The 27,875-nt window shown below is 29.8% G+C and overlaps 3 protein-coding genes across 3 annotated transcripts in view; all 3 read right to left on the bottom strand.

The window, feature by feature from the left end:
• The window catches only part of LOC122510014 (disks large 1 tumor suppressor protein), a 1,103,313-nt gene that overhangs the window by 821,256 nt on the left and 254,182 nt on the right, over positions 1-27,875 (bottom strand). The window lies entirely within an intron of this gene.
• Positions 15,611-16,108, bottom strand: LOC122509992. The gene has a single exon (XM_043624358.1). The coding sequence runs from the start codon at positions 16,106-16,108 to the stop codon at positions 15,611-15,613; it is 498 nt and encodes a 165-aa protein (XP_043480293.1).
• On the bottom strand, positions 21,731-24,435 carry LOC122509991. The gene is made up of 3 exons (XM_043624356.1): positions 24,430-24,435; positions 22,012-23,117; positions 21,731-21,926 (listed from the first exon to the last, which is right to left on the bottom strand). Exons 1-3 carry the CDS (start codon positions 24,433-24,435, stop codon positions 21,731-21,733), a joined length of 1,308 nt encoding a protein of 435 aa, XP_043480291.1.

Genomic DNA, 27,875 nt, shown 5'->3' with positions numbered 1-27,875 from the left:
AAATGCAGCGAGAAACTACTTTTTATATGTGAGAATTACCGGACGCTATATCAGTTCTCTATCTCTCTCCTTTTTTTTGGCTACGTTTTTTCTTTTAATCGTCGACTTTTAGTTGTCAGAGTTTTTTTTACGAGAGTGAAACAGCTCGTCGGCAATTTTAATATCCTAGGAAATGACGAAAACGTCACACGAAATGTAAAATGAAGACTGTCACGCTGACACATTCGAACAACATTTTTGAGAGTTTTTAAAAAATTCAATTTTCCTAGTCATTAATAATTGATCTAGTGGTTTTACAGTTTAAATATATTTTGTTGTATGTAAATTCTACAGAATATGAATGTCAAAGATTTATTTTTTTAATATAGCATCTATTTTCTGGTTTTTTGTAAAAAAACAAATTTTTACGGTTCAAAAGCAATTGTTTTTCGTTTTATAACAATTTTTATGGTTTTATTTTATTTCCTTTTATTTGTCTATATTTTATGCCTTTATTTTTATGCTTTTAGAGAGAAATATTTTTTGCTTCAGTTCAATGTATTTGAATTAAAATTTAATTACAAAGAACTTCTGAATAAAATGGACTTTAGGAATATATTCAATGAATATATTCAAAGGATGATGATTCAAAAAATTTTTGTCTTACATAAAAAGACTTTAACTACTAATGATTTTTAACAATTACAGAATTTCGAGAATTTTCGAAAACTTAAAAATCTCTTTGACTATTTGACAATAGAAAACAATTTTTTTTTAATTTGACTAAATAAAGCCGATCTGACTGAAAACTGACTTCAACTACTAATTTGTACCTAAAATTTATTCAGTCTGACTGCAACTTACTTTGACTAGTGATTTCTAAGTAAAATTGATAAAGTCTTACAGAAAACTGACATTAACAACTGATTTCTAAATAAAATTAATTCAGTTTGACTGAAAACTGACTTAAACTATTGATTTCTAACTAAAATTGTAACATAATTTATATTTTTGCCAGAAAACTGACAATAACTACTGATTTGTAAATAAAATTGATTCAGTCTGACTTAAAACTGATTGTAACTACTGATTTGTAACTTAAAGTAATTAAAACTAGCAACAATTCGCGCGCTAAAGCGCGCGGCTAACTTCTTACTGCCTTTTTCAAATAAAATTAGCAATTTTAAAAATAATAGAATTTGAAAACTTTATAATTAAAATTTTTGTTGAAAACACTAAAAAAAATTCAATTTTGGAACAATTACAAATAATTGCAGAAATTCAACTACTTAAAAAAAATAAATAAATAAAATTCTTCTTATAAAATTCAACTTGTACAAAATTAAAAAAAAATTTTTGTAAAAATCCCAATTATCTTTGTAAGTAACAAAATTCTTCTCCAAAGTTTAATTATTTTCCTAAATGTCAAAAAATTCTTGTCCTAATATCAATTATTTTCAAAAATAAAATGAATTTTTCTAATTTCAATGATTTTCAATATCTACTATTTTAATAAAATTTCCCCAAAAAATTCAATTATTTAAAAAAAAAAGTTAATAAAATTGTATGCAAACATTTAATTATTTTCATAAATAATAAAAATTTCACAGGAATTCAATTATTATTTTTATAAATAATAAATTTTTTTTTAAGAAATTCAATTATTTTCATAAAAAACAACTTTAAAATTCTAGAAAATAATAATTGAATTAAAATGATGGAAATAATTTTGATGAAGTTACTGTAACAATATTCTTATAATAATATAAAATAATGATTTTATTACTTGGTCATCTTTAATTATTATAAAAAATGAAGAAATTGATCACTCCGAGTCTTCGACTCGGAGCAATCGATATCTTCATGTTTCATAACAATACTTTTATAAGTTGTTTACTTTAAAAAAGGTTTTAATTCGAAACTTTTGAATGTGTTAATTCCTGTGGAAAATCCTGTTCCAAAAATAAGATTAAAAAAATAGGAATTTTGCAAATATTTTTCTTCTTTTTCTAAATCAAAATAATTATTTTGTTAAAAAAATTGTGATTCATAAACAAAAATAATGCAAAATAAATTGCATTATTATTAACTTTTTTGTAATTTTTCTTTTCAAATATTTTCAATTTTAAAATTAATATATTGAAAATCATCGAATTATTGCAAAGAATTTTATCAAAAAATTTGATGATAATAGAATTCCTTCAAAGAATTTTATTATTTAGGAAAATAACTGAATTCTCACAAAGAATTTTATTAAAATTTTTTAAAATCCTAATTAAATTCTTTTGAAGAGCAATTCAATTAAAATTGTTTTAAAAATCATTGAATTTTTGTAAAGATTTTACTATTGAAAAAAATAATTGAATATTGTTTAGAAAGATTTTACTATTTATAAAAAATAATTAAAATGTTTCGCGAGAATTTTAAAAAATTTTAAGAAATAATTTAATTGTTATGAAGAATTTTATAGAAATATTTTAAAATAAAGAAATTTTTTCGAGAAATTCAATTGAAAGTTGTTTCGAAAATAATGGAATTTCTTTAAAGAATTTTATTAAAATTATGTACCTATATTCAAAATCATTGAATTCATCACAAGAATTTTATTACTTTTTTGAAAATAATTTAATTCTTTCAATTTTTTTGACGAATATATTTAAAAATTGCATTGAAAGTAATTTAATTTTTATATAGAATTTTTTAAAAATATTTTGAGAATAATTGAATTATTTTTATAGAATTTTAAATTCTTGTTGAAATTGAATTTTATGGAAATTTTTGAAAATAATTAAATTCTTTCATGTAATTTTATTTAAATTTGATTAAAAATAATTTAATTCTTGTGAAGAATTTTACTATTTATAAAAATAATTGAATTTTTTCGAAGGATTTATTAAAATTTTAGAAAATATGAACAGTAATAATTAATTTTGTACTAGTAATAAGTGATTTTTTAAAATTTTGATTATGAAATTATTTTAAAAATTTATGTTTGAAGATTAAAAATATTTGTAATTTGTATTTAACAATAATAATTTGAATATCACGTTTCGCGCGTAAAATTTTCTAGTAAATCACGTTCTAGTAAATATAAATAGAAGACAACTTCAGAGTGTGTCAGAAATTCACAATTCCCGCTCTTTAATGTATCTTCTTTTTAAAGGTTGGCTACACTTTTTCTAGCCATCCAATTCAGTTCGCTTTATGAAGCCTTTTTGATATTGTTTACTGTTCATTAATACAATTACTTTTCTTTCAAATAAATGATAATTACTTCGTTCTTTCACGTTTTATTATCTTTACAAGATCCACGGTTCCCTAATTCCTAACAGAGTGTGAGAGACAGAAAAAGTGAATGAATGAAAGAATGAAAGAACATTCAAATTAATATAGTTAATTAATAATTAATTATGTCTGACTGAAAACTGACTTTAACTACTCATTTATAAAAAAAATAAATTTAGTCTGACTGAAAGCTGACTTTAACTACTGATTTGTAACTAAAATTGATTCAGTCCGACTAAAATCTACTTTGACTACTGATTTCTAAGTAAAATTCATTCAGTCTGACTGAAAACTGACTTCAACTACTGATTTCTGACTAAAATTGTAACATAATTTATGTCTGTTAGAAAACTGACTTTATCTACTTATTTCAAAATAAAAATGACTAAAAAAGAATTTTCTCTGACGTTCATTGAGTTTAAGTATGAATTTATAAATGAAAAGTAAAAGCAAAAATTTTGTCTAACTTAAGTAAAATTACTACTAGTTTGCAAAATAGAAAATTGTTGATTATTATTAGGGATTAAAACTAAGATTTATTATTAATTTCAAAAAATGACTTATTTTTTTAATAATAATGATTAACAAATTATTTGTTTAAATGAAATTTATTTTAACTACAAATGACAAATTTATATTATTTTTTAAAAAGTTACGTCTGTCAAGAAAGGACTTTAACTACTACTATAATTTAGAATTTTTTTGTCTGACTATAAACTGATATTAACTCCTTATTTTCAAATATAAAAAGACCAAATTTGATTTATATGTGAAATGGATTAGTAAATACTTGTCTGACTAATGCTGATATTAACTACTTAAATTCGAAATGGAAATATTTTTTAGAAAAAGTCTTGCCTGACCGAAATTGATACAAAATACAAATAAAAAATATTCTAATAGGTTTGTCTGACTAAAACTGACTTTAATCACTGATTCTAATTTTAATAATAAAAAATAATTGTTTGTCTAACTAAAACTCAGTGTATCTATTGTTTGCAAATTGAAAATCATTTTAATCAGTTCTGTCTGACTAAAACTGACATTCTCTACTGATTTTCACATAACAAATACTTTAAAAGCTTTTTCTGACCGAAATTGACTGATGTAAGTTTTTTCTTCTTATTATAAGTTTAATTAAATAAATAATTTTCAATAGATTAAAAATTTTATCTTGAAGAGAAGTGGTCATAGAACCAACGTGTTTAAAGAGTCAAACACTTTAACCGCTATGCTATGGTGGTTTTTTATAATTGCTTCCTCATAGAGGAAGGATTGTATTAGCAAAATTTTCGATTACGATTTTTTGACATATTTATAAATTTTTTTTCATTATACCTAATCTTTTGGTACTTTATGTACGAATGGGCACTGCCCGTATAAATGTTCTAAATAAATAAAAAAAAATTTCGACGTATTATGACCTCCGATGTCCAAAAAACGAATTTTAAAAATTTGTCCCGATGTGTGTGTGTGTGTGTGTATGTGTACTAACATTACATTTGCCTCAATATCTCAGAACGAGAAAGAGCTAAAGGCTTCAATTTTTTTTAAATTGCAGGTCTCCCCGGGGGACATAAAATGAGAGTATTTTCAGCCCGATTCATAAAGCTTAACTATATTTTTTTGCATTTTTCTTTTTGTAAAAAAACGTTTTTTGGCCATAACTTAAAAAAATTTTAGGACACCTATAAATGTTTTTCTTTAGTTTTGTAGAGTTTTTTCAGACGCATCTTTTGAGCTCTAATTGAACATTTTTCGTTCATATTAACTGAAAATATTAAGCTTTTAAAAATCAAAAATTTTGGAAAATAAGACTTTTTTGAAAATTTTGTTGAAAAATGTAGAAGTTTAGTTTTGTTTTGTGTTTAGTTTTGTAGAGTTTTTTCAGACGCATTTTCTGAGCCTTCATTGAACATTTTTTGTCCATATTAGCCGGAGATATAAAAATTTTAAAATTATCTAAAATTTTGTAAAATAAGACTTTTATAAAAAAAATTTTAAATTATGTAAAAGTAACTTCAAAAAATTATTACAAACTTGAAGAGCATTAAAAAACGCTTTGATTGACCTATTTTTTAACCTGATTCGGACAGAAATTATGAAATTATTGGTATTTGAAAAATCAAAAATTGTGGAAAATATAATTTTGTCAACATTCTTGTTTATTAACTTATGTGTAATTATTAAACTATGATTACCATTTTATAGAATATATAAAAACACATTTTTTGGACCAAGATTTAATGATTTTAAACCCTTTTATAAAAAGTAATTCTTATACTTCAATTATTATTATTTCTATGAGGAAGCACACGGAAAAAAAAGTACACGGAGAGAAGGGCGTAGTAGATTCTACTGACATGGCAGTTAAATCTACTAAACAGAATCGTTAGGTTTGGACTGACGGTACAGACAGTGCCATCTACTGCACTGTTTAGTAAGATAGTAAGATACACTGAGCAAACAGTATATTCTACTAAACAGAGAGGTGTCGTAGTGTATTATACTAAACATACAGTTGGCGCCACTAACCGGTGCACTAAATGATTTACTAAACGCGTTCTGTCACATTTACTGCAACTCTTCTCTCCGTGTACGTGAAAGTTTCATTGACTTGGTACTTGACTTTTGGATACGACACAAAATACTAAAAACAGTCTAGTCATTTTGCATGAGAGTTTCAAAAGCAGTCAATGAAATATTCTAGTACCTTGCTTGAGAATTTCATTGACTTTCAAAAAAATTGTAAAATAAAAAAAATAATTTCCACTTGTTCACACAGTTTTTCTGAAATTCACTCTGATAATTAATCACACAAACAAAGAACAATTATTGTATCACTTTTCGACGTTCGTCAACACTTATGAACTAACCTATAACGCACACATATATTCGCGTATAACTTAAATATAAACACACACTTAACACTTAAAAGTACGTATCGAATTGTTCTTATATACCACATGGTGAAATTTTTCACGACTTCTGAGACATGCTATTTCACTGAAAACTGATACTTACATAACATTCTGTTTTGTGAGAAACACAAAACAAAAAATATTTTTTTGAAAGTCAATTCTTGAAGACAAATATATATTAACACTATTTGTTTTTCATAAAATAATAGTATATTCACATCTGAAATTAACACAAACGGAAACAGACGATCAGCTGGCATTTACCTTGGGTAGAAACGCACACTGCGCATGCTATACAGAATTTTCAAGCGCAGTCAACTAATCTTTCACGTACTTTATAAAACTGAACAAATGACTTTTCGTTAAAATTTAAAAAACACTGTTGCCCATACTAGTACTAGAATAACTCTAGGACTTTTCTATATTTTCTAATAAAAATTATATAATACAGCCTTGTATTTTGTGTCCTATCCAAAAGTCAAGCACTTTCAAGGAAGGATTCACGTACTTTTTTTTCCGTGCAAAGTGTTCATGAAATGAACACCAAAATTATAAAAATGTACAACTTGGCAGCGGTTTTTTCTTTTCTGGGTTAAATATTTAATATCTATTCTTTGTCTATATTCTTAAGTTCTTTTTTTGTTACTTTTACAAAATATACTTCTTCATTTGAAATTTTCCTTTGATGTTTTAAACTTAAAGAACAATTTTTAAAAAAGAGGATTATTTAAAGAGAGGAAATTTCGTAAAAATTTTATGCAAAGTATGTTTGGAATTCTCTTTGTGTATCCTAAATCCAAGTTGCCTCGGATTGATATGCACATGTATACTTTATATGTTGCAAGCAGATGCATTTTTTGCTGGTATAAAAAAAGGAATTTAAATTTGCTTTTCTTTAGCGTAGACGTCATTTTCTGTTGGTCCATCGTGTGTGGTATTTGATAAGAGTAGAAAAAGTTTAAGTCTCTCTCTCTCTCTCTGATATATGATATTCAACGTTGAAGACATTATTGCAAATTCACGAAATACCAACATGTCTGCAAATTCTATTGGTTTCGAATATTTCCTCTACTTTTTCCTTCTGCGGAATTTTTTTACGATGTGATGCAAAATATATTTTTGTCACGAAATTAAGCGATAAATTTAAACAACTTTTTCATTACACAGGACCACAAAATTTTCTTCGGGTAAATATACATTGACGGGACCATGTTGCGAAACGTTTATAAAGAGACAAATTTTTCTGATAATTTTCTTTACATCTGTTGAAAATTTCATGTTTGTTTGTGAGAATTGACACCTGTAAATGTGTATAAAATCTAGAAATTACTAAATAAATTAATGGAAAAAATCGTTAAGTAGATGGTTACTTCGATTTATATAAAATTACTATGTAATTAAATATACTTGAGATTTTTGTATTTATGAACAAAATGTTTAACTTTATATTCTATTGAACTGAAAGTAATATCAGATCTAGTAGTATTCAAAACCTGTGAAGTAAGTCATTAATATATTGAATATATTTTACTTATTTATTTGCACTATTTGTAACATTAAATACATATTTAGAGAACAATAAAGGGTTAATTCTTACAAATAAACATAAAATTTCCGAGAAATATGAAGAAAATTATGAGAAAAACTTGTATCCCTATAGAAATTTGAAATTTTTTTTTATTTTTGATCTATTTTTTGGAGAAATTTTAATTTATCTCAGAACTGTGACGTGTTGGGGCAAAAGTAGACCCAGATTTGGATTCAGCGCGTCAAAATACGTATAGAACACATGGTGCCATCAATGTATATTTTCCCGAAAAAAATTTTGTGGTCCTGTGTTATCCAAGTAATTTATATTTTTTTATCCCTTTTTGCTTCAAGGAAGCAAAAAGGACTACAAGAAAGCTTTGTAGTCGTTTAATTTACAAAATTTTTAAAAATCCTTTCAACAAATTTTTTATTCTATATAGGACTATGTTATATAAGACCCTGAACAATTGTCCGGATGTATGTGTGTGTGTGTGTGTGTGTGTGGATCCCGATTTTTGTGAACACGATAACTCGAAGAAGTTTTAACGAATTTGGCTAAAATTTACCAGGTATATGTATCATAAAAATATCTCGAAATGGATTGATACAACACTTTTTTTTGACTTTTTTCTAAAAAAATTTTTGTTTAAAAAAAATTTTTTTAAGTTGGTTATTGAAGTTAATATATAATAAAATCTTATTCTTCACATCAAGACGAATCGATTGGTATATAAAAAGTATAAATTGTATAAGAATTTATAGAGTTAATCACAATTAAAGCTGAAAAATTCGCATTTTTATCAAAAAATGAGTTCTTTCCGCAAAATTATGTTGCCGTAGAAGAAAATCTTACTCATTTATTTCTAAAATCTTTTTCTTTGCGCCGAGACAGATCGATTGGTATATATAAAGTATACATTGTATTTAAATTTATAGGATTAAAACCAATTATAGACAAAAAATTTGCACTTTTAATAAACATTCATTTTTTCTTAAAAATCATGTTGCTGTACAATAAAATGTTATTATTTATTGAAAAATAAATAAAAAATCATATTCTTTGCATCAAGACGAATCGATTGATGTATATAAAGTATATATTATATTGAAAATTATAGAATTAATTACAATTAAAGTTGAAAAATTCACATTTTTACCAAAAAATTTTTTGTTTATTTAGATTCATATTACTGTATAAGCAAATTATATTCTTTCTATTAAGACGAATAAACTTTATTTTATAAATGTTGAATTGTATATAAAATGATTTAAAAATTAAATATATTTGTCGTTAATGCTTCGTCCACGAGGAAGCAAATTTTTTTTGCTGATCGTAAAGAGGAAGCAAAATGTTCAGGTAATAAACATCTGGATTTACAACTTGTTTTACTAATTCTCAAGATTCTTATCTTTATAGTAGTAAAGCTATGAGACTTCGGGACCACTTACCTACAGTCGGTAAGGTAGATTTCTTAATTTCATACTTTCAAGTGGCTTAGAAGGGGGTGTTCTACCTTACCGAACGATTTTTTAGTACCGACTACCACCACTAGATGGCGCCACTTAATTTTTGCTCAACTTAAAGCCCGTTGGTGGGGTATTTGAATTTTTATTTTTAAAATTTAAAGTGTGTTAGAATGGGTATAAATTATCGACTGATTTTTTAGTGCCGGAGGCAACTGCTAGATGGCGCCACCGTCGAATTCAAACCCCCTTGGTGGGATATTTGAATTTTTAATTTGAAAGTTTCAAGACGCTTGGTTAGGGTTATTTATAAAATATTCTACTCCAACAGACTATAAATTAACAATAAAAATTAAAATTTTAAAGTAGGACCATCTATGGAAGGATATCTAAAAATATTTATTGTAAATTTATAGTCTGTTGGAGTAGAATATTTTAAATTTTGACATCGAAGTTGCACGCAGTACTTTAAAATTTTAAAATAAGATTGGTAGGTATTTACTGTCAGTAGTTGTTAAAGATTTTACCATACCAGTGGTATAAATTAATTCTATCTTCATATTAATTAAAAAGAAAAAAAAAGAAATTGTTGGAGATGATTTCAATTTTTTCAACCAAATTTATTAACCGATTTCTTTATTGGCCACTACCAACTAAGAAAAAACACATATTTATATTAGAATAAATATTCCCCACCCTGTTTTTTAAATAATTATTTATGTATAAGATTTTATTATTATTATTATTATTATTATTATTATTATTATTATTATTATTATTATTATAATATAGCCGAGGTGCTGGCGAAGGTTCGAAAAGAGGCTGACTTGGAGGCCAGCCAGACAAGGGTTGTGGGAGCTGTACCCACTAAAAAGGGAGACCTCCTTATTAAAATTGGGGGGTCTTCGAACAGGAAGTTGTTCACCGAGGAGGTGACAAAGGTGATCGGCGATCTAGGTAAGGTGCAGATGGCGGATCGGCAGACTGTGCTGGAGATCCGCGACATGGACACCCTTACCGAACAGGAGGATGTCAAAGAAGCCCTGGACAAACTATCTACGGTGCCAGCAGGAAGCAGGAAGGTGACGGTCCTCGGACCAAATAAGCGAGGTATTAAGCTCGCTGTCGTGGTCACCTCCAAAGAGGACGCTAACAAGCTGGAGAAGATAGGGCACATTAAAATCGGTTTTGTGTCCTGCAGAATAAGTAGAAGAGTTATGGTCACAAGGTGCCACAGGTGCCTTGGCTATGGCCATATAGGTCGAGACTGCCAAGCAGTAGATAGGTCAGCTGCGTGCTTCAAGTGCGGAGAAGCCGGCCATAAGGTAGCAGATTGTAAGAAGAGCCCATGCTGCTTCTTATGCAAGGCGAAGTTCGGCGAAAAGGAGAACATCCAACACGTCGCTGGATCAGGTCGGTGCAAGGTCTTCAGGACTGCCTTAGAGGAAGCTAAGAAGACCCTGTCAAGAACAAGGAGAAAATAATGGCCAGAAGAAGAGCGGCACGGAAGAGTCGCGCCAGCGACTAAATGGGACCATCCATCTGCGAAGTCTGAAGCCGAAAGGTAGTTCCGTAGGTGGATAGAAGGTTCGAAACCCAGGGGAATCAAGAAGAGGTTTTAGTCGGTATTGTGACTGCCGTAAAAGCAGGTATGTGAGGTTTCTTTTTTTTCCTTGCATTTTGTGCGAGTCCGACATACCCCAGGTAAGTGGGATCTTCCTGGGCATGCGTTAATGCATTTCCTCTTCTCCCCCGTGAAAAAAAAAATTATTATTATTATTATTATTACTATTATTATTATTATTATTATTAAACAATCAATACAAAATTATGTTCGTGAAACGAAAGAAAAAACACAAATTTCATGTTTTACATTCTCTAATGAGTTTCTTAAAACCATTGTGCACTCAGAAAAAAATTTGTTTAAAACAACCAAATTTTGGTTGAATCAACCAAGTGTTGTGTCAAACAAATTGTATTCAACTAAATAATATTCTCTATTCAAAACACTAATTTTTTAAATGAAACAAACACCTTCAAATAAAAAAATTTCTTTCGGATAACTAAACAAATTTTACGTATTTATTAGAATGAACCAAATTTTTATTTAAATCAATGAAATTGTTTTATCGTAACAAATAAAATAGGTTAATTAAACAGTTTGGTTAAGTGAAATAAACTTTTTCTCTAAGTGTGTGCCAACCTATATTTTTCACTAGATATTAGGCTCTATCACTATATCGAAATATTTCGAGTATGACGTCAAAAAACTGAAGGGAAAACAAACAGACGACACAATATGAAACGACTCTGACGTCATACTCAAAATATTTCGATATAGTGATAGAGCCCAACAGTAAGAAAATTTTCTATTAACGAACTCTGATTGGTCAACCAGAATCTTTCCACTTTGCAACTACCAATCAGACTGTGTCGTTGAATTTTACCGCCTAGGTCTACTACCACCTTGGTGCTGTTCCCCCTCGTATGTATGAACTTTGGAGAAACTAACTCCATCTTTAATAAACGACTGCTGAGTGAGATTATAATTAAAAAATAATAAAAGAAATATAAAAATAAAAATAATGCACAAAACAAATAAAGATAGCATGTATTGCATGTGTAGTGATTGCAAGAAGCAATTCCCAAACGACTCTCGAATACACCAAATGAAAAGTGTAAGTATAGTGTGATTATTATAATTAACTCATTATTAATCATAATATAACTATGTTTTAAGTTTTCTTATGCGTAAATTTTAAGTAAATAATATAGTGTTTATATAAAAAATCTTTTTCTTTAGCAGCCTGAACCTCGAGTTGAAGAATATGTCCCTCAAAATGTGACGAGATTTCCCTGGACTCGGTGGGATGAGTCGAGGTTTGTTCCAGTGCAATTTAAAGAAAATTCATCAGTGTATGTACCAACAAGGAAGGAGGTTCTAGGCCAGAAGTCAAATTGTTGCATACCTAAAGTCGTCGACATGATTGTCAACGATCTCGAAGAGGTATTTGATGCAGACATATTCGAATTTTGAAGTTTCTAGAGAGTCTTCTTCAATCATTCAAGAGTCAGATACTTTAGATGATTTATTCAAAATGGCGGAGGAAATCATTCAAGAGGATAAAAATAACAGTGAAGAAGAAGGATATGTAAGATTTCGCTGGACCCGGTGGGATGAGCCGAGGTGTGTTCCAGCGCAATTTGAAGAAAATCAATCAGATTCGCAAAGTTCTACATCTAAGGATGTAGAATTCAAAGAACTATTGTAAGAATTATTTGGACATAATGCTACAGAGGATCCTGGCGAGTGAGTGGGTGAATTCAGTTTGTATTTCAGCCTCGAAGAAGAATTTTTTGTGTAGTTTTAAATATTTGTTTACTCAATCATAATCAGTGTTAAGTTAATGTGATTTTTAAATATTTTTACTGGACGAAGAGGACCAAAGATAAGTTTTATTTAAAAAGAATTTTTCATTAGATGTGTAGAATAAGTAGTTTTAAGTTCACGTTTTATTTTTTAATTCACATTTTTTTTTATTTTACTCGAAGAGTACCAAAGTTTTTGTTTAGTTAACGTTTTGTTTGTTTGTTTCTTTGAAGTGTAATTAGTCAAGCTACAGAGTAACAAAAAAAAAGACTCGATTTCTTTAGAAAAATTATTATTGTGTATATAGTAGTTTTAATTTTTTTTTTAATGTACACGCTTATTTTTTTCCGCACGAAAAATAAGTTTTAAGTTCACATTTTTTTTATTTTACTCGAAGAGTACCAAAGTTTTCGTTTAGTTAACGTTTTGTTTGTCTGTTTCTTTAAAGTGTAATTAGTCAAGCTACAGAGTAGCAAAAAAAAGACTCGATTTCTTCAGAAAAATTATTATTGTGTATATAGTAGTTTTAATATATTTTTATTGTACACGCTTTATTTTTTTCCGCATGAAAAATAAATTTTTGTCTGTTTATTCATGTTTGTAAAACAGTGTTTAGTGTTTTTTTTGGTCCTGCATGAAAAAAAATGTCAGTAAATGTTTGCTTGTATTTTTACAATTTAGCAGTGTTTAAACAATTTTTTAGCACACGCTTTTTGAGTTAAGTTGTAAACTTTTTAGATTTAAATTGTATTCAACATGGAGGATACAAGTATGGAGGGGGAAGATAGGCGGGACTCGAGTTAGGAGGGAGCTCGCGCAAAGAGAGAAGATAGGCGGACTCGAGTAAGAAGGGAGCTCTGACGGAGAAAGAGACAGGCTTTATAGAGTCATTCAGATTTCAGCTCGCACGGTGAAAGGAACATTTTCTAACCTTATTTGTAAGTATATAATTAATTACAACATTAGAGCATTAATTTTTTTCATCATAACAACATCAATAATAATAGTAATATAATATTTCTTTTTGTCCTTGATATAAAATAATCTATAGGGGCATTCCACGCCAAGTCGGACACCTTTTGACTTTTGCATCTCCGATTTTTTTCAAATATTTTTTTTCTTTTAGTGCTCGTTGAAATGAGCTACCATGATTTTTTTCAAATTTTTTCATTAAGCGGTTTAAGAGATACAGGTTTTTGAAAAATCACGTTTTTTACGTAAATTTTTTTCTGAAATGCTTATAACTCGGACAAAAATTGATCAATTTTGACGTTCGATATATGAAAATTTTTGTTTTTACACGTAGTTTTTGATAAAAATATTAAAAAATTTTTTTTTTAAATTTACCAAAAAAATTTTAAATTTTAAAAATAAAATTTAATTTTTTAGAATGTATGTATTGATCGATTTTTTTCAAAATTTTTTGTAAGAAACTGGTACTAAATTAAGAATTTTTAAGCCTAGTCTGATGATGGGCAAACGATGGGATCTATTTGTTTCTGATTTTTCAATTTTTATATTTATAGCTAAAAGTATGAAAAATGAATTACAAGACGTTCAGGATATTAATTACTTTATTGTAATTTTGAGAAAGCATATTCATATGTAGAAAAACATTTAATTTCGTGACCGTTTAAATATTTTAAAGGTTTGAGATGTAGCGGATGAACGCAGCGCGTAAAATAGAAAAAGGCCAACGCACAATGAAATCTTAAGACGTGAACTTATAACAAAACAATGAGATAGAAGAGGACAGGAGCTTTGTCTGTCCTTCTCTATCGCATTCTTACGATAATTCATTCATTTTTCATACTTTTAGCTATAAATATAAAAATTGAAAAATCAGAAACAAATAGATCCCATCGTTTGCCCATCATCAGACTATGCTTAAAAATTCTTAATTTAGTACCAGTTTCTCACAAAAAATTTTGAAAAAAATCGATCGATACATACATTCTTAAAAATTAAATTTTATTTTTAAAATTTAAATTTTTTTTGGTAAATTTAAAAAAAAAAATTTTTAATATTTTTATCAAAAACTACGTGTAAAAACAAAAATTTTCATATATCGAACGTCAAAATTGATCAATTTTTGTCCGAGCATTCTTTAAGTATTCCTTGTAGAAGAGAAGGAAGTTCATCATATGGAACATCTCCAGCTGGCCAATCATTTCCATGGTAATTATGCGTTAACCAACGATTTTCACTTTTGTAGCGTCCAGGCAATGTATTCCAGGCACAAGGAGGTTCAAACAAAACTGAAATTCTGACTGAAAGCAGCTGTTTTTATACCCAATCACCCCCTTACATTATCCCCATTACAGCAGTTTCTTGACAACGCCGCTGATTGGTTTTTATTGTATGACGCGGTCATGGATGATTAAGCAATAGGCAGTAGTTTCAGCCGGCATGTTGATTCCTGCTTCAAATTCTAAACGTACATCAACTGACGCTTGTTTTAGAAACTCATTTTGCTTAGAGCAATCAATAACAATTAGAGGAAACAGACTTTTAAAAATATCCTTTGTTAAAATAGGTTTTGAATCTTTACCATAATAGGATGATTGAAAATTAGCGTACATTTCATAAAGTAGAGAGTACTGATTTTGATCAAAATTTAGATTTAAATTTCCATATAGATAATATTGTGAATTTAAAAAGAGTTTAACGTTTGTAATATTACAATGATCAAAATGACAAGCATATTTTTTACGTTTATCTTTTCTCGCTGTTTGAAATCCAACAATAACATAGCGTGGTTTCTCTAATTGCGTTGATGTTTTAATTTGCCACAAAACTTTTGAACTTGTAGGAATTAGAGGATATTTATACATTTCCCAAGATCTGAAGCTTATTGAAATTAATGGATCTTTTTCAATAAATGTTAATAGTTTTATTTTATTATTATCTGCAAATAGAACGTATGGAACCATCCATTCAAGTTTATTGATGAAAATTTTAAATTCTTCATCACCTCCTTGTCCTGTTTGAAATATAGCATTCATGTCAGAACGTGCTCTTGTTAAAATTGTTAATTTTTGCTCTTGTTCATGTTTAGCGTTCATAACGATTTTTTATAATCTTCGGCAAAACCAAAAATCATGCTGAGTGGTATAGTGACATCAAAATAGCCATTTTCCAATACAAGTCTTGCATCAGCTGCCATTCTTGAATACTCAGCATTTTCAATAAAATTTAACTGTGTAGGAGTTTGCGAGACATAATTTTTCATAATTGTAGTATATCTAACGTTTTTGCATCGATCTATTTCAATTTCATTTAGTTCATAGCGAATTTCATCAAACAAAAAACATACAGCATTATTACTTAAATGCACGTTTTCCGTAAGAGTAATTCCATCATTTTTAGCTAATCTGCCAAAAATATGTAATGAACTTTTACTAGGTAAAATGCACAAGTCTTGATGTTGTACTGCGATTCGAATTTTATCACTATTGTTAAAAGATGAAGAAGCATACGGTTGATGAGCATGAATTTCATAATGAGCTATAGACTCATCAAAATTCACTGCTGCTGGAATATTGAGAAGTTCGTCCATTTTTGTTGCAACAGCACCCACAAAATATGTATATTGATTGTCTTATTTTCGTTTTTTTTCCTTGAACTTTCAGACCTAGTTCTTGAAGAAAGAGACGATTCTGTGGTGTTAACACCTTGTAAGATGACTTTAGACTGATTTGACTTTTATAGTTTCCACTAACAACAGCTCTTTGATTATAAACAATTCCCATTACAAAGACTTTATATGCAATCGAATAGTTATAGTTTCTTCTCTAAAATTTATTAAATCACCATCCTGGTCGCCAATTCGCAGCTGTATATTATTTCGCAGCTGTCTTGGTGGAAATCGGAAGATAAATGACGTGTGCAGGCACTTCCACAATCTTATATCCTGGTGGAACGCTAGGGAAGAATTCATGTATAGTGTGGACTTTTTGATTATTTATGTATGCTCCAGATGTTATATTGCACTCAATTCTAACTGAATTGACCTTTAGAATTGCTACAGGTAAATCAGAAGTATGTGCTCTATGAGGTGCTAGATGCTGCGATGTAAATCCCAAAAATTTACCAATCGAGTCAATAGGTTTAAAATCAATTGGCAAATTTGATTTAACTACACTGCGCAATGTATTATTATTCGGTTTTATACTAATGACAATTCCGATTTCTACAGAATTTTGTATATAAGATTCAATGTCTTTAATTTCATAACTTACAGTTGCAATATGAATTATTTGATTTCCAATGTAAAACTTATTATTTTCTCTATCGATATTCAGCTTCAAGAACTGGAGAATTTCCCGTTAACGTTAAAGTAAATGAATCACTCATCTTGCTATCAGATTTTATACTGAAAGCTTACAATAGTTACACACTTTTATACAGGTTAAAGCTACTCTTAATATTTAGTTGATTACATAAAAATTTAAGACACAAGTGCCCACACACAAATGTATTATAATTTTGAAATCTTTCATGATTATATTTTATTAAGCTACCATCACCTAGATAAATGACAAGATCTGTTGGAGGAGCTAGGTTACCAAAACTATCAAAATACATTGTTTCATTTCTAAATTTTTTATATGCTACCCAATGTGTTCCAGCACCTTGTTTATTATCAAGATTAATTATTCCTGATTCACACTTGTGAGGACCACTAATAGGTAGTTTATTTCGCATAAAAACACCGCGAAAATAAGGTATTTTTATAGTTCTGGCATACTTCAACAAATCAAAATCAGTTAATGGACGATGAGGTAGCTTCAAAACAAGTTTTTTTTCCTTCTTGTTATTCTCTTCTTCCTTGATGCTCGTTTTTTCTTTCTCGGTGCTCGTTTCTTTCGTTTTTTAATTCCCTTTCCTTGAGTGTAAGGTTTAAGATGGAGACCAAGTCCTTGCCGATAAGGTTTAAAGTGTAATCCTTTTCCAAGCGATATAGCTTCCATTGTTTTATTGTGACGCTGAGCTTCTGAAAGCTGTTCACTGGCTTTTTTAGCCTTATTAACAGCCCTTGCTATTCCTGAAGCTCCTCCAGCAAGGGCTCCTAAAGCACTAAGTCCAGAAAAAATTGGAACAAGCGGTAGAATTCCACCTACTTTAGTAGGTACAGGAAGAATTCGAGGTGATAAAATTTTAGATTTACCACCAACATTTTTTATTGCTTGTCGTGCACCAATCATAGCTGCTCTAATTGATTCTTCAGCATTATTACTGGGAACCATACTTTTTCGCGCAGCATCGACAATTTTCCTTAGTGCTATTCTTTTCTTCTTACATATTGTTTTTCTTTTTTTCTTTCTTATGGACGATTTTCTCCTTCTTTTCATCCCCATACCTAATTTAGATTTAGTTTTCATGGTTCCGGAAATAGCTAAAGCAGCTGCTCGTTCACTCACACTAGAATTTTTAGCTGTAACACGTTCCCACGCTTTCTTAGCTAATATTTTATCTGCTTCGTTTCTAGCTTGAATATTTTCTCGATTTTGCGAATATGCAATTTCGTGTTGCTTACAAGCAGCGTCTAACTACCTCGAGACAAACGCTTTGCTAACTTTGTACCAGGCCCACAGAATTGGTAACCTGGCAAATGTAACTCTCACGGTAAACTATTGATTATACGATTGATTAAACCTTTTCCTTAATAGCGTTCTTTTTTACCTCTTTATGCAGAATCATTCTTCACTCTACAATGGTTGTCGTGAAACTGACAAAATTACTATATAAGCTAGGTATTTATACATTTTAGGGTAGTAGTAACTACCCTAAAATGTATAAATCAAGATGCAGTTCACGAAACAACCTGTCATGCTGCCAATAACTAGTATAGATATAGAAACAAACGAAAAAAAGATTAAACATCATGGTAGTCTGTTTTCAGGCAGCATTCGAGCTGTTTTCTGTGGTCTCTCAAATTGTGGTAAACCAAATTCAATATTCATTTTTGATGACATTGCTTGCGAAAAACAAGATAATGTTAGAGCTTTCTTTTTTATGGGTAGACATGTAAACGTTGACAGTTTCTACTTGTGTCAAACGTAGGCTCGTATTCCAAAACATCTAGTTCGAGATAATGTAAATTTATTGGTTCTATTCAGACAAGATGAAAAGAATCTGAAACATGTTTATGAAGATCATGTTAATACTGATATGAGTTATACTCAATTTCGCGATTTATGTTCAGAATGTTGGAAATCGGCCAAATACGGATTTGTTGTTATTGATAAGGACCGTAATTTTAATGAGGGAAGATATAGAAGAGGATTTGATTGCTTCATTACACTATAAATATAAGAACTTTATTAAATTTTTAATTAGTATAGTTTATATTGTCACTAAGAAAACATGTATAGAAAAGAGCAAGAAACACTTTGTCAAATAGCGAAAGCTAGTTATGCTATTAGGCGAAAACATCGTTTCCTCAAAATGGGTAAAGAGGCTGCAGAAACAGTTTTAAAAGAAACTCTTTAACCTATAGTAACACCTCTTGAAAAGTTGGTTAAAGTAACTGACATACCTTTCAAAAATGTTAAGAAAGAAAAAGTAAAAAAAGAGGAAAATGATTTTTCTTTCTCTACTGCAGTTGATGATGAGGAGGAATTTGATAAAACACTACTCAATGACACTCTATTTGATAAGAGTACTAATTTTGAAAAAGCATTAGATGAAGATCTTAATTATGAAAATTTGACAAATAAATTTATTACATTATTGAATAAAAACAGAAAAACTTTTTTAGACATGGTTTATGGAGTACGTAAGCTGCCTAATGGTACTTTTATGATTGGAGATACACCAGTTGATTTAGAAGGTCCTCATATTCGACTTGCTGGAAAGAAAAAATATTTAAAAACTACTGGGTTGATTGAACTCTTATTTAAACAAAGAGCTAAACAAGAATTAATAAGTCCAGATGATTTAGAAAATTATAAAGAAATTCTTGTAGCTACAAATGCACATCGAAAAAATTATAGTTCCAGTGAACCTGTCAACATAAATAAGAGTTCTAAATACATTGATATCATTGCAAAACTTTTTAAGAGTACACCAAAAAAGGGTAGAGGTATTTTTAAAGGGAAGAAGAAGAAGAAGCTTGGAAATAAATTACCTCAATTTATGATTACAAAGAAACAATTTAACCCAGACTACATTTATTGGGATGATCCTAATGAACTAGTTGACAGATTACGTCTGCTAGTAGCATCGCAGCAAGCTGGAAATCCGAGCCACAATAATGAAATTATGTCAATTATTGAAGAACTACGTAAAGCTCGCATTATATATTAGAAGAGTTCAAGCAAACAAAGCTTAGTATTAAAATGAGCATTGATGTGTTTGGACATCCTTTGTCACGACCTACTGCAGGTCGTGGACAACCTGGACCTTCTGGAATTTGTTTTAAAATTACTCCAAATGGACAATACGATATTGATAACAAAAGACTTTGCAACGTGCAAGACGCTGAAGAGCAACACGACGCAGTAAATTTAAGACAAGTAAAACAAATTGTTAAAAACGAAATAAAAACTGTCTTTGCAGTTACATCATCTTCAAGATCAGCTATTGATGACTTGAATATTCTTATACAATCTATCGAGGAAAGAATTAACGAAAAACTTAAGCAGATTGAAACTGATTTACAACTTGAATTACCTTTTCAAAACGCTAAATATATCGCTAAATTGGATTCACGTTTAACAAACCTTGAAAATGGACAATGAAAAGTTAACTGTTGTTAAAGAGTTGCATAGACAGGCTAGAAAAAATTATTTTCGTCGAAAAGTTCAAATGCGTGGCATCGATGAAACCTGGCAAGCAGATTTGGTTAAAATGATACCTTATTCTTATTCTAATAAAGGTTTCAAATACATGCTCACAGTTATAGACATATTTTCCAAATATGCCTGGGCTGTAGCTGTAAAGAGTAAGAATGGAAAGGACATTTCTCTAGCCATGAAAACTATTCTAAAACAAGGTAGAATTCCAAAAAATTTGCACACTGATAGAGGCAAAGAATTTTACAATTCTGAATTTAAGAGTTTAATGCAAGAATTTAACATTAATCTCTATTCTACCTATAGTAATTTTAAAGCCTCAATTGTTGAAAGATTTAACCGCACTCTGAAAAATATGATGTGGCCTAAATTCAGCTTACAAGGCAATTACAAATGGATATATCTTTTACCTACGCTCATATCAAAGTACAATAATAAAAAGCATCGTACTATTGGTATGAAACCCAAAGGTGTTACTGTAGAAGATACAAGAAAACTGCTGAGACGTATCCGTAAACTTCGAAAAATTCCGCTGAAAAAATTAAAATTCAGAAGAGGAGATAGAGTTCGAGTCAGCAAATTTAAAAATATTTTCGAAAAAGGATATACTCCCAACTGGACAACGGAAATATTCACTGTGGACCAAGTCAAATCGACAAAACCAGTTACATACAAGCTGAAAGATTACCAAAATCAACCCATCGAAGGTGGTTTTTATGAGGAAGAACTGCTAAAAGTCCAGTATCCAGATGTTTACCTTGTTAAGAAAGTCCTGAAAACTCGTGGTAATGATGTCTATGTAAAATGTCTTGGATTTGATAGCTCGCACAATAGTTGGATAAAAAATCTGATATGTAATATAGTTAAATTAACGTTAAAATAAAGTTAAAATAAGTTACAGTAACGTTAAAATAAGTTAAAGTATTGTTAAAGTAACTTTAAAATAAGTTTAAGCAAAGTTAAAACAAGTTTAAGTAATGTTATTGAATAAATGTAACTAGATTAAGGTTTTATTGAATAAAAAAGACATAAAATAAAATGAACATCTTTTATTCAAACAATCAATTCCTCCCTCTCTCTTTTTTTTATAATGCTTCATCATCTTCCATAATTTTTGCAATTTTACAATACCCCCATGCTAGAGTGTCGGTACTTTTGGCTAACAAAAATCTTTTATCATCGAAAGGACTCAGAGCAATTTTTGTTTGTTTTAAAGTCTGAACATTGTAAAGGTTTGATCTGATACAATATTGCATTCTAGATTGAATTTTTACATTTTGTAAACAATACACATAATCATCAAAGTCTATGTTCTTCTTAACAACTACAGCTTTCACACCTTTAGCCTCTTTTATAAAATCTTTGTTTTCAACTCGCACACTCTACATCTTGCTCCGCAAGCCAACAAATTCAGTCACGATTTTTCCACTGCACTCATCTTTCATTAATCCTAAAACTTTTTTGTTGGCTTGCGGAATACCGTACACGTTATTAACCGGATAATCTGACGTATCGAATTTATCAATATCTGCTTTCATGTCTGCATAAATGACGGAGCATCTGATTTCGTAGATGAGACTATAAGTGTCGGTGCACAATAGTTTTAAATTTTTCGCGTCATATTTTTTTTAACATGTAATCATAATGGAAATCATAGATTAACGTTTTTGAAACATCCAAGACTGTTAAACCCACATAAAGTGGCTTGTTTACCTCCATTTTTCTAAGTTCCACGGCAACCAAATTCGGATTAAAAATGGTTCTGCTGTGGAAGTTAGGTTTCGCGATTAAAGCTTCAGCTCCATATCTACCCTCCCACTTTGTAACGAGTTTAATATCGACATGTTTTCGCACGTTCTCCATTGTCTTACCAAATACCGCGTTGTTCATTAATTTAAATAAATTCTTTTCAAATTCATTGCTTGCACTTGTTCTTCCAGTTGTATTAAAATCAATATATGATTTTAACCACGTGGATTGTTTAAATTTCAATACACGATGAATTTTTACTGATACAAGACCATTCGCCAAAGCTTGTTTTAACGCGCGATAATGGAGAACGTGCTTTCTCTTTGATAGGAGGGTAGTTAGGAGCTTTTCCTCTTTAGATCCAGGTGGCTTCGAGCGTTCAGGGCAAAACGGAAAATCACTATGCTTATCATGCAAATTATCGGGGTAATCCAAATCAACTTCTAAAATATAGCCAATCACCTCGTCATCAGAGACGTTGAAATCAAAGCTATTGTCAAAATTTTCTATCCACTCGAAGCCACCATAGGGAATTGACTGGATCATTGCCCAACCGTAGAGGTTATTAGCATCAAAGTATACGATATGAGATGTCCCCTCACTTTCATTATATTCCTCCATATAAGAATTATTAGCTTTAGCGTACCGATTGGTGCATTGACTTACTCCACCTCTAATTCCACGTTCGACAAACATTACCATATCGATGTCAGTAAGGAGCTCCAATCTTATTTTCGTATACTTTAACATGGCATCCCATGTCAATCCAGGTGTCGTGTAGTAATGGGCTGGATCGAGACCGTACGCGATTAAACATTGATTTCTAAAATTTTCAAAAATGTCCGCGAGTAACAAAATATCGGTTTGCATATACAGGTACACATAATCACCCAAATTTTGACAATCAAACTCAGTCCAAACATTTTGCGCATGTGCATAATCCTCATCAGAGACATTCGAGTCGTTTAATGTGCTATAACATTTTTCTTTTGGTGGTAATCCAATTTTATCAAGTTTTTCCTTTGAGTCAATATACACGGAGAGAAATCTGTTGCTATTATTGCTTGCAGAATCTTTACAAATTTTATTAGTCACTGCTGAATAGAACTTTAGCTTGAGGTTATAATAATTTATATACGAAATCATCTATTTAATGGAATGGAGAGTTCGATGCAATAAAAACAAAAAGCAGCTGCTAATTTTGCACGAAATCTTTATTATAAATATAAAGAGAACGTGCTATAAAAGTATTAGATTCTTTTTATAAGAATCGCTCGAACTCCGACTGATTTTCAGGCGGACTTTATACAACACAATCTTACTTGCGTGTACGCACATATAACTCACACACACATATATTTCTCTGGATGGTTTCGAGGAACGGAACGCGTACAAAGCGGTGACGTTTGCAATAACATAACCTAACAATTTTCACATGTTGCTTATATGTTCAAACACGAATAAAAATGCAATAATTTTTAAATAATATACTTACTATTAAATAAATATTATCTTTTTATAACAGCAACAAGTATTAAATACTACATATAATATATAATGTTTTACAGGACGACAAAACTGTCCAGAGAAATATATGTGTGTGTGAGTTATATGTGCGTATACACAGGTAAGATTGTGTTGTATAAAGTCCGCCTGAAAATCAGTCAGAGTTCGAGCGATTCTTATAAGAAGAATCTAATACTTTTATAGCACGTTCTCTTTGTATTTATAATAAAGATTTCGTGCAAAATTAGCTACCGTCTCTTATGCTTATTGCATTGAAAGTATTTTTACAATAAGTATATGAATCCATGCGAAAAATATAAGAGAAACGTTAAGCAATTTAAGTAATGTGCTCTTTCGAGTAATATTAGTAGCAGATTTCTCTCCGTGTACTCGTAAGGAAAAACTCCTTTTCGCGTTAACAATTTGATTTTATCAGCACTGTAATTGGAAAAAACTGTGTTTACAATTTTATATTCGTCGAGGTAGGATGCTAACTTGTCCAATGATGATGCCATGAATTTAAAAGAATCGATAAAGCGGAACTTGATGTAACTACCTTTTACGCTTTTCGTGAAACTGATATACTTTTCTTTATTAATAGGAAGCAAATAAACATTACCCTCAAATTCTGTAGCAATAGCTTCGATAATAAAATGGGCGTCATACCCGCTAAGGTTATGAAAAACAACAGGTATTATTTGCGATTCATGATAATTAATATTGCAATCTTGATGCGCGGGTCCCCGATACTTCCCTGTTAGATGACAGTGGTCTCGTACTTTTACATCCCCAGGCTTGATTTTATTCCTACAAATATGACATGTACCGGCATATCTATAAATATCTATAAATTGTCAAGATTGTCAACCACATTCTTTAATTCAGTTGAAAACCATTTAGCCGGATTTTCTTCATCTCTTGGAGATGCTTTATATGTGGACAACGACTCGTCAAAACTACACTTTAAATAATATTCAATACTGAGAGTTTTGTGATTTTGAAAAATCTCAGTATTACTAGGTTGCTGTGGTGCTTCCGCAGGAATCAGGATACTTTCACAGTCTGCATAAATGATGAATGGCACACGTTCCTTGTTTTGATAATTTTTAAATTCAACGAAATTTTTCCCTGGTTCAGGAAGCTTAATACTCGTAACATTTATCTTTTGACAGATTTCTGCATGTTCACTTAGCTTCAGTTCATCGTAAGAATAATGAAGGCAACGATCACAGATGTATTTTTTACCCCTATGACCTGACAATTGAGTGCTGACAAGTCTGGATAAATCTTTAATGTACACATAATGGTAGTTGAAAGAGATGATTTTTTGATCGTCCTCCTCCTCTTCCTCCTCACTCTTAAGATTTTTATCAATGTAGTGGTCTTCAACTCGAAGAAGATTTACATGAATAACCTTCTTTTGCGATGACAAATGTAATGGAGCAACCGTAAACTTTTCATCTTTTTTTATGAGTCCATACACATTCACTGAAATGTTGTTCTGTTCCTCAAATTTTGAAACATCTTTGAGAGCAACAGGAAACTCAATTCCAGTGAAATTAAGCTCATCTTCATAACACTTATATTTCGAAACTCGGTCTGCATGGTTTTCAACTGGATGTAAAGCTGACAAAATTGACCATTTAAAGCATTGCTGATCAGCATTCTGAACATTAATGCAAGCCTGTTTTCTTTTAATGGGAGGTGGTAAATCGATATATGAACCAGCATGCATGGGATTATAACTGTTAATGTTAACCTCTAACCTTTGAATAGAATGAAGTCTCCAATTTGATTCTTTCTGTTGTAATTCTTACATTCTTTTCAAAGTTATTTGTTTGACATTACCATTGTACCACTCATCTAAGTGGGTTGTTAAAAATATTTCACCCATTTTCGCGATAAATGTCTTAAGATCAGACATTTCTTCCTTTCCGTTTATCGACTCTTTTATAAATTTCGCGCCCAACACAGTATACACTTTTAGCGGCCCATATTTATCTAAAGCTTTTCGTACGTTAAATTCAAACAAAACAAAGGCATCATCAAGAAACTCATTAACATCAATGTAGTCAATATTTAAAATAGCACTAGTCTGTAAACGACCATCAAATGCCTTATCAAAATCAACCCACTTCATTCTTTCATTCTCCATTTGTACACCTGCACCACGTTTCATTAAAGCATTAAAATTGCAAAACAAGTATTCCAACTTTTGAGTTAGGTTTAAACATCTTGATTTCTGATAAGGCAAAGAATCAGAATTTCTTAAAAATGATTGCAAAATATTTTTGTTATGTTGACACTTGTTTTGCCATTCGAATGCACTAATAAGTTTATCCTCACCTGTCATTCCCATTGTGGTAATAAGTTGACGTTCAGCGATGTTGATTAAGTTGTCTGACTCACGACACAATTCGTTGTACTCATCCACACTCATTCGATGTCGCGATTTTTTTTTCACTGATTTGATCTTCGACATGTTAAACCTTAACCTAAAAACCTAAGTATAAAAAAAAGAAATAAAACTAAAATAAAAATAAAAAAACCTAAAGCTAAAGGAATAAAAGGAATAAAACTAAAATAAAAATATCAAAAACCTAAAGCTAAAAGAATAAAAGGAATAAAATAAAAATAAAAAACCCTGTAAAAGAAAATCCACCACCAAAAAACAAAAAAAGCACCTAAAAACCTGAAATTGCTAAAAAATAAAAAATAATTATGAAAAGCACTCTGCAAACACTGAAGACGACTCTATCTGAACTGTATGCTGCTGAAAAGAAGCCACTGATGCTCCTGGCTCGCGCTCCGCAACTTATACACCAGTCCCCACTATACTTACCACCCCACTCCGGTAGACCCCCACTACTCCATAGTCGCAACTCTCCTACCACAATATTGCAAACGCCAACTACTGGGATAACTTGAAGTTATCATATTCAAATAAGACCAACTGTCGGTAATGCAGAACCCTGACATACCAACCGAACCAAAATTTGTGGAAGAAATCTGCATTGCCGACTGATAGTTATGTTTGCCATCGGTCGATAACTTATATGCAGTCGATAATTTATCGACATTTTTATATCAGTATTATCATCAAGGTCAGTAAGGTAGAACACCCCTTCTAAGCCACTTTAAACTTTGAAAAAAATTCAAATACCCCACCAACGGGTTTTAAGTTGAACATAAATTAAGTGGCGCTATCTAGCGGTGGCAGCAGGTACTAAAACTCGGTCGGTAATGTAGAACACCCCTTCTAACATACCTATAGCATCCAGGCCTTCAATCTAATTTACATTTTAATTTTTACAAATTTTATTTTTAGAAATAGGTATAATTTAAAAAATGTTTTCTACAAATTTTTGTTAGAAATTATATTATTATAAATTAATTGTAAAAATTGTTTTTATAAATTTTACTTTTATACCTATAAATTTCATTTTTATATATTTTTATTTGTAATTTCTTTTTAATTTTCTTTCCGTTTTATTAGAGTTTTGTTTTAATTTTCCAATTTTCATTTCAATTTCATTTTGGTAAATTTTAAGTACAATCGAAATTACGATGTAATGAAATTAAACAAGCAATAAAAAATAATTTATCACTTTTTGCTGAAATGATAATCTCAATTATTTAAAAATTTTTCCTTAGGTTAAACTTTGTCGATTCATCATGTCACTTTTCTGACGCTTATGATCTTTTCTTCCTCTTCAATTCTTCGTTTCGAAGTCAATCATTCAATTTTATGGCTCTTTTTCACAAGTGACTTTACTTTCTCTTTGATATATGTATGTCATTTATGTGAACTGAAAATGTACTTCGATATTTACGTTTATAGACAAAAATGTTTGAATTTGTTTTTTTATTCTGCAATATTAATTATTTTCCTTTTCCTCTTTTTATATTTTTTCTTGTAATATTTTTTTCTATTTTTCCTTTTTTTTGTTTTTTTATGTCCTTTTCTGTTAAATTATCTTTTCCTCTTATTTTTATCCATGTTTTTTATTCTATTATAGTTTTTTAATATTTCTTTCCGTTTTTTAATTTATCGTTTTCGTATTTTCTATAATTGTTTTCAAAAGTTTTAAAAATAAAAAAAATAAATGTTTGCTTTCATTATTTTTTAAAAATATTTTTCCTTCTGTTCACTTCTACTTTTTTAACTTTAAATTTTAATCATTTTAGAAAGTGAATAATAAAAAATTAAAAAGACAAAATTTTTGTTCCTTTTATATGTTTAGTAACTAAAGACAGAAAATGCTCAAAAAA

The sequence above is a fragment of the Leptopilina heterotoma genome, unplaced genomic scaffold (genome assembly GCF_015476425.1).
Source record: "Leptopilina heterotoma isolate Lh14 unplaced genomic scaffold, ASM1547642v1 Lhet_65, whole genome shotgun sequence".
Lineage (NCBI taxonomy): Eukaryota > Metazoa > Arthropoda > Insecta > Hymenoptera > Figitidae > Leptopilina > Leptopilina heterotoma.
Note: the sequence above shows the minus strand (reverse complement) of the source record. Positions and strands in the feature narration are given on the sequence as shown.

Bases quoted from the DNA above. Each gene is read 5' to 3' on its own strand.
- LOC122509991 (XM_043624356.1), bottom strand. The intron at 21,927-22,011 runs GTTAATCTATGA...CGACACTTATAG, and splicing joins GTCTTGGATGTTTCAAAAAC to TCTCATCTACGAAATCAGAT.
- LOC122509992 (XM_043624358.1), bottom strand. From the start codon at position 16,108: ATGGACGAACTTCTCAATATTCCAGCAGCAGTGAATTTTGATGAGTCT.